The 13941-nt window shown below is 43.5% G+C and overlaps 1 protein-coding gene across 1 annotated transcript in view; it reads left to right on the forward strand.

Moving 5' to 3' along the window:
* The first annotated feature begins 674 nt into the window (after window positions 1-674).
* The window catches only part of LOC119176289 (transmembrane protein 208), a 49052-nt gene continuing 35785 nt past the window's right edge, over window positions 675-13941 (forward strand). Inside the window, exons 1-5 of the mRNA XM_037427497.2 lie at window positions 675-896; window positions 2097-2195; window positions 3070-3129; window positions 5110-5249; window positions 10882-10966. Coding sequence (XP_037283394.2) covers window positions 891-896; window positions 2097-2195; window positions 3070-3129; window positions 5110-5249; window positions 10882-10966 — 390 coding nt within the window. The 5' untranslated portion in view covers window positions 675-890. The remainder of the gene's footprint in view (window positions 897-2096; window positions 2196-3069; window positions 3130-5109; window positions 5250-10881; window positions 10967-13941) is intronic.

The following is a 13941-nucleotide window of genomic DNA, read 5'->3' on the forward strand; positions in this document are numbered from 1 at the left end:
CCGGAAATCAGCAATGCACCAAACCCAAAAATTAATGAGCAATAATAAAGCCTAATACACTATTTATAAAATAATAAATTATATAAGTTTAGATGAATTTTCAGTTGTAATATTTTTTGAAGGCATGCCTTAAAGTAAGAGTCACACGTCCTGAAGGCAATGTTTTGTGCACGACCTACTGTACTCTTGACCTGCCCAGCTGGCGGTGGTCTACGGAGCTGCCTGCGCAGGCAGCTCCCTAGACCGCCGCCAGCTGGGCAGGTCAGGAGTACAGTAGGTTGTGATTGAAACATGACCTTCAAGAATTCTGTGTTATCCTCAGATAGCTGCTGCTCGTGCGTCATACTCAAGCATAAAACAATCTGTGCACACGGCGCAAAATATAATACACTTCAAAACAGTTTGAAGACTTGTAGTGTTCTTGAATATTTACATTTACCCCATGGCGTACAAACAAAACACAAAGTACATACCCAATGCATAACCATAAATGAACAAAAAACTAATTATAAAGTAAAAAAATTTTACAAAAGGTAATTGCTATTTAAAAAATAACATTTTCATTTTTATTTGAAAAAAAACAAAAGCAAGTAATTTTTTTTTTTAAAGTTGACGAGAACATAGTTTTGGCATGGCAACAATGAAAAGTGAAAAGTTGCGTGTCGTTTTTTTATGAACTCATGACAACCGCTGCAGTACAAGCGGTACAAGCACGCTGCGCTCGGTCGGCGCTGCGTCTGTACCACCTAATTGCGCCCAAAATTTTCCAATGCCGACTTTAACTAAACAAAACTATACTGTAGTATAGCTTTGTGAGTTGTAGTCGGCCTCGCGTAGTTCTGTATTTCCTGATATTATAAATTAGTGACTCAAAATTCCAGAAGACTGCAATGGCGGTATGTTGACGCTTGCTAGTTGAGAGCTTTCCAAGGGAAAGGGATTTGATTATTTACTTTGCCGTTTCTGCATGTAATGTTCTGCAGTTGTTCAGCGCACAGTTGCCACCCCACGTCAATATGTGTCTTACGTTAAACGCTGTACTTTAATTAAGCGATACTACCTGTTTGCACTTCAGTAACACATGCCCGTCCAGTACACCACGCATCATGCCATATGCCTTGTTCACGTTCGTTCTTAGAGAATATTTAATAATCTTGCTTTGCTTGTTTGTTTCCGTTAACCGAGACGCTAGTAACACGCGACGATTCGCGCCGAGGTGGCAGCAGGCCTTTCGAAACAAGAGCTACCGGTCCTCAGTACCGAGGGCCAGCGCTTTCGCAGAAGCTCAATGTTTTAGAACAGACGTTCCACGTCATGAAACCATTTAATCAAAACTTTAAATCCCTGCTTCCCCAGCTTTTTCCACTCGTAATATTCAATTGCTCAACAAACAGGCAGGAGTGAACTTACGCGCGGCGTATTCCACCACCAAAACGTTTGTCGGAAGCCTTGTTGTCAAATGGACCTTTTATTAAATATGGCGAGAGCTTGTGGAATAGGAACGCGCTCAAGAACTAGGCAGTAAGTGCACAAGTTTGGATTTTGCATCTCGCCATATGCATTAATCTTAACACGATCTGCTGTTGAGTTCAAGCTAGCATGTACAAAGCACGCCAAGCAGGTTTAGTATTCTTGCGTTTGAAATCGTGACATTTAATGCTGCAGTTCTTTCTACTTGATAACATCTTGTTTCGTGCTGCTGGCTTAGTTATATCGAACACTTTCGTATGCGTGGTAACAGCCAGGGCAACATTAAGTTATTTCGGCCTGAAGTGTGTTGGCTTTGTCATTATCACAAGTGAACTGTTATTTTTGTCATTGAGGCACACCATATATATTCAGAAACTTGCATTTTATGCAGAAGGATTGAAAAAAAAAAATGTAAGTTCTCACTCGGCATGTTCAGGGTGCATTCTGGAAAGAGGGGCTGCACGCTAATTTTATGAATGCCAACTGATTCACGTAGAAGGTTTGTCAACCTCTGATGTGATTGTGCATTGCCACCAAAGGTATATTTTAAAGTTGTACTCTTGCATTTCAAGTAGTGCTCATGGTTTCAGTTCGTGCCTTGTCTAACTGTATTTTATCACTTGCAGCCACAAAAAGGAAAGCAAGGAACTAAAGGACAAAAGCAGATAGTAGAAGAGAATAAGCAAACCATAAAGTTCTACAGCATTATGGCAATTGCAGCATTAGTAGGTATCTTTTATTTGCTTTTTTTTACTTCATTACAGTAGCCTGTATTGTGCTCTTGAATATGTTGGAACTTTCTGGACAGTTAAGCAGTATATTAATGATGTAGAAATATAACAGTTTAAATAAATAAAAAGCTTTGAGATGCAAAGGTATGGGTAGGTATGAGTTTATCTCATACCTACCCAGTGTTCTTTGCAGTGCAGACTCTTGTTCGTTAAATAAAGTTAGGCCATTCTCGCAAAAATAAAACGCAACTTGATGAATACAAGGCCTGTTAGAAAAGTATCCGACCCTATTATTATTGTTCTTGCAAGCACCTGATAGATTTGAAACAAGCACACTTACATCAGCTGACCTTGAATCTTCGTACCCTTGCGTTAATTTTTCCCGCCTACCAATAGCGTCAGTCGCTGGGACGCAGTGTTGGAGTGAGGTAGTGCGCACGTTTACTGCTAACCAAAGCTTCTGCAGAAAATCAAACTAAAAATTTCCTTCATGGCTGAGCAGAAACACTCATTTAAATAATAGTGCAACTGACCCTTTCTGGAAGTTTCACATTACATATCACTGAAAATTTGAAGTTATAATGATGCATCTTCCATTATATATGCCAAAGTTTGACTGCAGCTATAATCAAGCTTATCAGTTTTGTCAAAAAAAGTTGGCAAAATGTTAAAAGATACTGACGGGTGATGTCATTATAAGTATAGTTCATTTAATATTCAAAAAGCTTGTTTATTGTTTGTTTTTTTGATGAACCGGATGCCAGGGCAGTGTGTATGCACTTATATATCTCTTTCCCTGAATATGTAATTCCATTGATGAACAGTGTTTTCAAATTGGTAATAATGTTATGTGATGATTCCTCAACAGATTGTCCATTTCATTGCACACATGATGTTGTGGAGGGATTCTATTACATTGTCTTACACGGTAAGTATTAAATGCTGATTTAATATGTAATAAACAAAAGGCCTATAATTTTTGTGCTTTTATAAAATTGGCCTAGCTGAATGTAGCATTTTATTTAAAGGGGTACTGACACTAAAATTTTCAGTTATCATTTTTTTTTTGCGTCAAATAATAGGCCAAGTCCCCGAGAGTGTAGGAAATGTACCGGTAAACGTGAGTGCACCCTGAAAAATTAATTACAGCATGATTCTAAAAGCTAGTTTTGGTTCTTACTGTACCGTGGCGACACGACATGGTATGAGCAGCGCCACCAGGCGATATTATGTGCTGTTTTCGTGACTTATCTTCGTCTGCGCATTGCTTTTTCGGTTGTCTGTTACGCGCCGCAACTGTCGTGGCCATGGGGCACAACGTTGGGTTGGCATCATTTTTATGGCACAGGTTCTTTGCCGACAATGTAAAGTCGGTCAGCAACTGCATGTTGCGCGTGTACTCATCTGGGGTGAAGTGCAGCGAACAGAATAAACTACGCTTGGTTGTCATCCAGTCTCCGCCTTGGCCGCGACACGCGAAGTCAGCCCGCGCTTGTTTCAGTGCCAGATCGGATGGGAATACGTGGAACTTGCACCTATTGTTCTCCGTTTCACTGGCACAAGACTTGACAGGGCAAAATATTGGGGCCATGATGACATATTCGAAATCAAACGATTCCCTTGCCCTTTGATAAGCATATATTTTGTATTCGCATGCACGTACACTATTCAAGACTTCACGAGCTTGCTTCACAGGTAAGCTGCATGACAGTGAGCGCACAGCTTGAGCAGACGATCGAGAATGCGATGTACAATCTGCCATTTTTTGTGTTTTGGTGCCTGGTGTCATCATAGCTAGCCAGACTGTTGCGTGAAGTCACCAAAATTAGTACTGTAGTCTGACGTCAAGTTAGTGTTGATGTCGGTAGGCGTGCTGGAAGAAATTCGACTTTAATATCAAAGTAAAATATCTTATCAGCATTTGCTGAGCATCACACTAACTCACGGCCGCCTCTGTATATAGTAGATTTGTGTGCTAGGGTAAACTTTCCTCTGGAGAAAGGGGTCAGTACCCCTTTATTGGATTGCAGCTATTCAAAGCTTCAGTTAATGAGTAGTGTGTTGTCTTATTCAATTTTTCTTTGAATGGCAACTGTATATTCATAAATGCAGTTACTTTTAAATAGTGTTAGTGTGTGTTAAAACATCAGCTGTGCCAGATAAAACACGCATTGGAGCGAAACACAATAAGTTTGACTCTGGCCACAATATTGGGCATGAAGCACGAGAACTTATGTGGCAATGTCTGTCAGGGAACCCATCTTTTCTGGCTAAACATGTACCATTTTCACTCTTCGAAGCGAGTTGTGTGTCAAAAAGCTACTTATTTATTCCCAATACTCTGTTTTCAGCCAATTACGCTTCAAGACATGTGTTATATAAGGGAAACTTGCTAATGCCATCGTGTGAACATAATGAGATATGATTCTTAAAAATGGCCGTTCATTATATGAAAAGTATTAAATAATCAATGTGTTTCGGTTCAAGCACTTGTGTTCTATTCGTATTTACTTCACTCTCAAAAATTACTATTTGCGCATTCCTCGTTCAGTTTCATAGGTAGATTTCCGTGGTTTGCAGGCATTGATGCAGAGTTATTTGCTCTGAGTGGAATGGGAGAAATTTTATGTGCATGCGGACTTTCCTGAATATGCCGTCAGTTTCTGACATTTCAATAGCTCATGAAGCAGGTGGCTTCTTTGCTGAATTGAAGTTCCTGCTTTTTATGAAGGCACTGAATGTTGCCTCTGGAGGAGTGTTCTTCATGGGGCGTTTGGAAACATATATAAGCTGATCACATTGCAGGGCAGCCTACCAAGCCAAGTTTGGTTAACCTCCCTGCCTTTCTTCTCTATTTCTCTCACACTCTGATCACATTGTCTGACTGTTTTTTTTTTACCGTTTGTAGCTGCTGTTCCTCTTCTCTGTTCTTGTCTACGGTGGATGCATCCAAACAATGCGGTACATGGCTCGGGCATCTTATTCAGAAACTGGCCAACTCTTGGATGGTGGCTTGGACCTCAACATGGCACAGGCTGGCATGGGCGAGTACGTATATGTATACACACATATACTGCTACATATCTATTGTGGATTCTTCACCTATCTTTAAGTTCTGTTTTCTGTAGGTATCGGACACAATTCAGACCTAGATTCGGAGTAATGGTGTGCAAATATTTGAAACTATCCGCTGTGGTGGTATAGTGGTTAGGGTGCCCAACTGCCGACCCGAAGGTTACGGGATTGTGTCCCAACTGCGAGGCCATAGTTTGATATAGGTGTACTGCTAGAGGCCCATGTACTAACTGAAATTCAGGTGCACGTTAAAGGTACTGACAAAAAAATTTTGTTTTTTTTCTGCAGTATGTTGCTTAAGGCCACTTAGTCATAACACGGCACACATTCCTGCATTGCAACACAGATAATTGCAGTCTGTTACTGCCAGTCTCGGTTTTAGTTTCGGAGAGCTACAAAAAAGACAAGCCGCTGTGTGCAATTAACATCATCTAGCATATGAAAGGGCACACAGAATTGCCACACTTCCATGGGGTCTGCATGGTCTTTTGCATGTTGCATGTGCAGTATGATGTCCTTGCCATGACTGTCATCATCATCATGACCTAGTGGCAAAGACTTCTTTTAGGCTACCACACATTCGCCTCGGACTTGCGAACAGTCGCCAAACAGTAGCTTCCTGGCACAAGTGCAGAGGCAACTATCATGTTATGATTTAGCTGTGCACCTCTTAGTTTGGCTGCAGTGGTGATGTCGCGAAAGCTTGTGGATGCTTTTGGGGTCGCTTTGTATGACATCGATGTTGCGAGGTGCGTCGTATAGCACTGGATCGGGCATGTGAACTTCAAAAATTATATAAATTTAAGGGCTCGTTTTTTGTTAGACACAATATTAGTGAGAACTAACAGACAATTATGCCAGAAAAAGTACAGGGCATTGTTATAAGAAGTAATTGTAATGTGAATGTGAAAAAAGAAAAGTGGACAAAAAGATAAATTTCCACAATCAAGATCGGAACCTGCGACCTCCAAATAATGCGTCCTATGCTCTACCACTGAGCTGCAGTGGCAGTCATCCCCCCGTCCTCTTTATAGGGTATATATGTGCCCTTAACGAGGTGCTGAAGTACTTAATGAAGTAACCATGTAATGGATTCACTAAAAGAGCTTATGGCGCACCGAATTCCACGTTGCAAACATTTTAAGAATCTGACCAGTATGAGTGGAGTTACAAAGATTTGTCGCACGCTGTAATCGCATTCTTTCTTCCTTGTCCCGGTGAAAGAGCCGAAAGCTAAGCAGGAAGGGGTGGCAGGGGCAAAGAAAATAGGTCACGTACATCTCGTGACCTTGAGCACTTTTTCTCTTTTTTGTTTCTTCGAATACACGGCTTTTTCAGTGCGATCGCGCGTGCACACGTGGACAAGTCGCAGCCTCCCTGTAACGACCAAGTGCCCCATGTTCAGATCAGCCAATGACTGATAGATGGCCTCCTACGAGGGATTTTTGAGGTTCTTCTGTCATTTGTTGAGGGAAGAGAAAGCAATTTTTAGCTGACTTTGATGATTTATTGTGAATTCCAGGCCGTGTTCTGCGCTATAATATTTGGCTCGCGTGTTGTCGGGCCTTTACTACCGATTGGCAGTGTTTTCTTACCATGCTCAAAAAGTGTTGCGGGGCCCCTTTAAATTTACTACACTTACCGTCATTTATACTGAGGGTCTCGTTCTGGCAGACTTGATGCCCTTGGGGTGGTATGCGAAGTATAATTGGTCAGATGCCATCAAGTAATAAGATCATGCACTACGTGTTGTCAAACATGCAAGAAAGAGTGTTCCACACTTGCTGGGATGGCAACAGGTGGCACTGACTGACACTCCTATTTTTAGGTACACGCATATACCCCATAGAGTGGATAGGGGATGACCACCACTTAGCTAGATCAACTCTAGAGCATCGGACGCCTTATTCGAAAGTCGCAGGTTCGGATCCTGCGAATGGCAAGCTATCTTTTCGTCCACTTTTCTTTTCTCACATTTATATTGCAATTATTTATAACATCCCCTATACTTTCTCTGCACTATTGTCTGTTGGTTCTCATTGATATTGTCTAACAAAAAAAAGGAGCCCTTAAATTTGCACTTTTCTTCACTGAAAAAGACAAGCAGCTTTGTGGGGTTATCTTAAAAAAGAAGCCTGTTTGATACCATAGAACACCAGTTCTCAAATGTAGGGAGTCTGCGGGCCACAACGAGTGTGCAAAACCTTTTTTGAGGTGTCTATGATACCCGCCCTAGAAAAAATATATACAGTCGAGCCCGCTTATAACGAACCTGAGCCTGACGGGGTATTTGTTCGCTGTATCCCGAAGTTCGTACTAAATGAAACCCTGCTTTTAAAGAAGTGGCAAGTGAAAACACAACTTTTTTTTTTGCCAAAAAATGTTCCTGGTGCACGTGTTTCGAAGAGCATAAGCGATAAAAGCGGTCTCCAGTTGATTTCAAACGGCAGCGTGCTCTTTGCCGAGTCCCGTGGCATAAGCTGCATGCGGAGGCACTGGCTTCAAAGTTTTGTCAATCTGGCAACCCGATTCCTCCAAAAACGCTCTTGCGGCGTACTTCATTCACAATGCCCTAATCCGTGCACGGTTCCGTGGTGTCGGCATCATCATCGGCTGTAATCAAACTATCGCAACAGATGTCCCACCCGCTCTCCCATGTCGGAGTCGACGGCACGCTGCCACAAATTGCCGCCGCAGTGGTCCTGTTTGGAAGCTTCAGGCGCGGCATTGGGCCCGACGCTGACGAAGTCGGGCTCGCGAAAACAGTTTCGCGCGCATGTAGCCGTCACTTCCGCCCACGAAATATTCACGATATTCACAGCTGAATACCGGGACGCCCGAAGTGGCAAGTCGGCTGCCAGGTAATCAACAGCTATGAGCAAGTGCTCCGTGATGCGGCACCTAACGCGCAGTGTGAAAACACAGACCGCGTCTGGCGATGTAGGGTGCTGGGAGTAGCGGGGGGACAAAGGGCGGAGGGGGGCCTAACAAAAAGCAGTCGGGGAGAGCGACAACTAGAGGGGCACGGAGGCAGGGTCGGCGTTTAACAATAAGAATCTATGGGCACCTCGCCGATGCCTGATCGGTGGTCGAAAGTGGTTGCCCGGGAAGTCGGCAGAGCACTGACTCCGTTTGCTGTAACCGATCGGCGGCGCTCGGAGACGTTCCTTTTAAGTGCGATTTTGTGTCATTAAAACAGTGTATATTTTCACAGTCATGTGGATATTGTTAATTTTAAGTGAAAGTTTAGCTTAAGTGGGGCCGTTATAAGTGGGCTCGACTGTATATATGTCGGGAATTTTCGGAGCCGTAGTATGTTATCTAACAGCAGCCCTGTCTGATTTTTTCGTATGGCTCATCACATAACATCTTCAGCTGGCTTATGTGTCTCCTTCTTCATCAGCTAGCTGTAAAGGTTTTGTTACAGTTTTCTGTGACATATGCACGCTAGGATGCTTTTTCTAGGATTGCATGTTGGAAGAGCAACCTTTGCAACAAAAAAATAATAATAATAAAAGAAAGAAGAAACAAGGAAAAAAAGGTGAATGTGGCTGCAGACTGCGCAACTTATTGACTGGCTGTTTAAGCCGAATTAGCGTTAGCACTTTAGATTGACCATTTTTTACCGGGGAGAAATAAAAGGCACCTATTGTGCTGCATGTTGCATTAGTTCATGACCCCCTGCCAAACTTTTCTCTCGCTGTAAGGGGTCCCACATCTCATCCAACGTTCAACAAGGGGTCATGGTTGAGAACCACTGCAGTAGAAAATGTGTTCTTGGCTGTGCATTGAGACCTTAGTACTGATACATATCTGTCAGCAATATAGCATAACTGTGCTATAAATGCTAGTAAAAAATGACTGCCATTGGCAAATTTGCACCTCCTGACATCAGCCCCCACTACAAAGAAACAAATGCAGCGTTATATAACCAGGTCTTTTCTTTTTCCTTATCAACACGCAAAAAATATCTTGGCTATCTTGCATATCTTGTGATAGTGCATGGTGGCAATGCCAAAGAACATGTAAAACTATAAAAGGGAAGTTTGAACTTTCTTTAATTCCATTCATAATCAGCCTACGATTTTTAAGTCTATTGGATCATGACTAAAGTTCTTTGCTTCAGTTCATACACATCTGTGAGACCTAGCATTTGTAATTTTATTACAGAAATTAGCCTTCATCAGATAATCCGAACTTGGATGTACTCATGCATGACCCTAATGCTGCCTAGGGTAGTGGTTCCAGTAGCAGCATTGTCTGACTTCACAAAGCTTAATGTGTAGTGGACGTGTTAAGGTACGGGCTCACTGGCGGGAAGCATACCGCGGCGGTGTCCCGCCCGTCGGCGCCTCAACTCGGCAGCCAGAAGCATGCTGTCCGCATGGCGGTGCCGCGAGAAAAGCGAGACAAGAATAGACGTGCCGAGGCGCTTGCGCCCACCTGCTAGCTGCCGGCTCGCGGCTTGTCTTCTCCGCGACAGATAGAGAAAAAAAAAAGGCATGGGCGAGAAGGCGCCGCCGATGTGAGGAAAAAGGGAGGGTAAGCAGGCGCTCATTGGTGGTTTGTTTGCACGGAAGCCGGCTGCAGTGACAAAAGTGGCCCAACGAGCGATTCGGTCGGCGGCAGAAATTCCACGATGCTCAATGGGAGAAAGATAGAAAAGCGGCGTCTCGCAATCGGTGAGCGGCGCGTGACAGAGTGTTCGTACCCTTAAACACGCAAATGTTCCCATTGAAATAACCTCTTGTGGACGTGCTCAAGGAAAATATTACTGAAAAGATGGTAGCTCACAATCGGTTATTGCGGTGCATACCGAATTCTGTGTTCTGCCCCCCCCCCCCCCCCCCCTTTAATATTTATCTGAAATTCTCCACCTTGTGGAATCCAATACAAAACAAACTAGAACTGCATTCCCCATAATTCCTCGTAACCTCCTGGGAGCCTGCCTGTTGCCGCCATTGGTGTCATAAGGTAGTGATCAAGAATGGAACGTTCGTTCTGCTTGAGGAAAATATGAAATGTTGCTTTCAATGTGTCAGACGGCTGTGACAGGTCATGTTACAGGAGCTTGGCATCATGGAAAAGTGCACGTGTATTATTTACTAGGGGTGTGGCTTTATGGTTGTCAAAATCTGATGGCTGTAGTGTGTCTCTTGCTAAGAATCAATGAAATTAATTTCTACATAATTTAGATGGTTCAGTGTTTTATTTATGTTAATTTTCTTCTTAGGACTGAGAAAATGTGTGTGTGTTCAATTCAGGTGTGCTTAAAATCGTGGCAAGTATTGTGAATTGACTCAGTAACTGCTAGATACTTGTATAGTTTTATTTGTTCCTTAGGGTTCAAATAATTTGTGCTATCTGCATTACCTGCAGGCTGATTTAAAATAGTCAGTATAGCTCTATTGTTGATGAAAACAACTGGTGGAAAGTTATTTCTGTGCGGGAACAGAGGTAGCTCTGTTGTTACCTTTCGTATTGGTGTACTGTGTATCATTGACATGCATTTTGCAGTTGTTGTCTGATAATTTGTTGCTCTGCTATTTATCATCTCGTGCTTTAACATAGTTTTGTTTTGTTTTCTTTTCTCTTCTTGCGTAAGGCATCTGAAAGACTTGATCATCTTGACTGCCTGCATACAAACACTTTCACTTGCGTCAACATACGTCTGGTATTTATGGCTTGTGGTGAGTAAAATGTGGATTGTTGATGGGTTGTAATAGGTGATGCACCTTTTTTAGGCCCCATTACCCGTCTTTCTTTCTGGTTAGACAAGCTGAGCATGACATTATGAGCTTGCTTTTTAAAGAGATACCTAAGAGAAAAAATTTTTTTTTTTCATATTAGTAAATTACTCTTTCATAATACAGTACCAAAAAAGCCATACTTGCTGCAAGTGGATGCTCGTGAAGTGAGAAGGCGCTCAAATAAAAAAAAAATTGAACTGGGTACCTCATCCTGAAGCTCCCACAACAGTCACCTACTTTGATGGCATCTGCTACGGCCTACCTAGTTCCTAATTATGAAAAATAAGCTTTGTTGTCTTCTGAGTACCGTATTTACTCGATTCTACCGCGCCCTCGATTGTAACGCGCACCCGATTTCCACCGCGAAAGAAAAAAAAAAAATGTAAGACATCGATTGCAACGCGCACCCATTTTTTTTTTTTTTTTTTGCTGGCCCGCACGATCACACCACTCGAAAAAACGATTCCTTTCGGGATTGTCTTCCATTTAAATATGAGGTACGGGCGAAGCTTGTGCCCATCTGACGTGTAACAGAGCATTGCCGTCACTGTAGTTTTACCGTGGACCGATGTCAGCACGCGAACTTGCTTCGCCCCCTTCTTCTCGACAGTTGTGGTGCCAGGCATGTCGAAGTAAAGAGGCGTCTGATCGGCATTCCAGATTTGCCCAAGCAGGTAGCCGTTGTTGCGCCGCAAGTTTAGGACGAACCTCTGAAAACTGTAAAGCTTTTCATCGTACTTCTCCGCAAAAGTTTTCGCATATGCATGTTCCCCTTCGGAGGGAAGAGCCTTTCCTCTTCATATAGTTAATTAGCCAGCACCTGCTCGCTTTAAACAGGCTCCGCATTAGACTTTTTTCTAAGACTAATTGCATAGCCCGCACTTGGAGCAGTTCTGTCGTCATGGGCCGCTGTGCCGCTCGCTCCTCAAGCACATACTCGCAGAGCAGCTCTTCAATTTGCGGAAACCGACCCTGCTGTGGTTCACTGAAGCCTTTGCGTGAAGCTTTGCTGTCGACAATCTTCTGCTTTTGTTTCCGCCGGTCCCGCACGCACGTTTCGAGAAGGACCGCGATGCGGCCCGATTTCCGTCCGTTTCTGCACACGCGATGACTTTTCTTTTAAAAGCGGCATCGTGGTGCACTCGAGTTTTTGGAGTCGGCCCTTCCACGTCGTCGATGCTAATGCACTACTAGATGACGAACTCCTCAGCACACGTACGAAGTGCCGCACATGGTAAACACATAGGCAGAAATAGCCGACGTACCATGCCGACGCACGTAGGGGGCGGCCATTTTGGATCTGCGATGGCAATAGATTGACCGTAATTTTTTTGTTCGTACTCGATTCTAACGCGCATGCGATTTATGAACTCGCTTAACCGGAAAAAAGGTGCGCGTTAGATTCGAGTAATTACGGTAAGTCAGAGACATAACATATCAAGTTTCAGCAAATATTGAGTAATGTGACCAAAAGGTGAAAAGTACTGAAATCTGTAATGTCGCCATCGGAGATTTCAAAAGGACAATTTAAAAAGAAAACTTCTGACATTGGCCTTTCATCTGTTAATAAACTGATGGCAGGAAATAAATGACACTTGAGTTTTCAGAAAATAGCACAGACCACTTATAATGTAACTGCTTATTGTGCAGGACCTACTATAGCAAGATTTTTAGCAGCGAAGCTGTTTTTGGTCAAGGCTTTTATGTCCAGGGTCAGCATGAAACTGATCATGTGGCCTCTTATTGTGGCGAGCATTAGCATTAGTTGCAAGGTGAAGGATGGGCTATGCTGAGAGAGGCGAGTGTAGAGAATGCCGAGGGGTGAACCTTGGAGAAACATGCCCAGCTGGGTTGACGGCGAGGTGCAGTGGAGTGTAACATAGAGTGTCAGCGCAGTGTTCAGATGCTCATGCTTTCAAGATGGCGAACATTTCTCACTCTCCCATTGACGGAGCCCCCTGATGTATGTTTCGGCTCTCACTGACACGAGAATGGGCATGTTGTGGCTGAGCCAACTGCGATGCTCGTGCAAAGAAGGCCAAAGCTAAGTGCCAACAAAGGGAAGTGTGGAAAAATATAGAAGTACGACATACCCTGATGAAGGTCGGACATAAGCTTTGCTGTTTTGACAGCGTTTGCAAAATGGAGCTGGCTGGTTTTTCTTCTGACATCTGTTTACCTTCTAATAAAACTCCATGCTTATTGCCACATGCGTTCCTTATTTTCACTCTCGTTTCATTCGTTTATCGGCCACAAAGCCTGTGGGGAATGCTGAGCAGAAGCTGCGCCTCATTGTTTGAAAAAATTTGCGATTGTTGTAGTTTGTTCTGTTAATATTGCGTGCAAGATACGTACACTCGAGACTGTTCTAGCTCTAGCGCGACGATCAGTGATAAGGCTGGAATATTCGACGGCAAATGTATAATGCCCACGAAGTAAGATAAGAGAGGAGCGCCGACTTCGCTCATTTGGAAGAGACGCATCTTGCAACGCCACTTCATGCATTGCGGTTCGTCTGCCAGGTGGCGCTGCGAATGGAGGAAAGCGGTGGAGGAGAGGCGCTGCCCTCGAGCAGAGTCGCAGGCGGGGGCTTCGTCCGTCATTGCCAATGGCACAGACTTGTGCTTGACCGCGTTCATGGGTCTGCTCACCTTTCCGCATTGTCGTCTGCTCCGGGCATCTCTCCGGGCGTCTGCTCCGTCGTCTGCGACCAATCCTTTCCTGTAAAGTTTGCGGATCGACGCTAGTAGAAGAAATAACCCAAACGTATCGCTTTACTTCTTTTATTTGAAACAGGCCAAATGCCTGACATAGACCACACAAAATTATACAATGCCACTACAGCGTACGTAAACATAATATATACATGAACTTAATACACGAGATAACATTGCAAAAATTGAGCTTCGATCTGG

The sequence above is a fragment of the Rhipicephalus microplus genome, chromosome X, assembly GCF_043290135.1.
Source record: "Rhipicephalus microplus isolate Deutch F79 chromosome X, USDA_Rmic, whole genome shotgun sequence".
NCBI classification, from domain to species: Eukaryota; Metazoa; Arthropoda; class Arachnida; order Ixodida; family Ixodidae; genus Rhipicephalus; species Rhipicephalus microplus.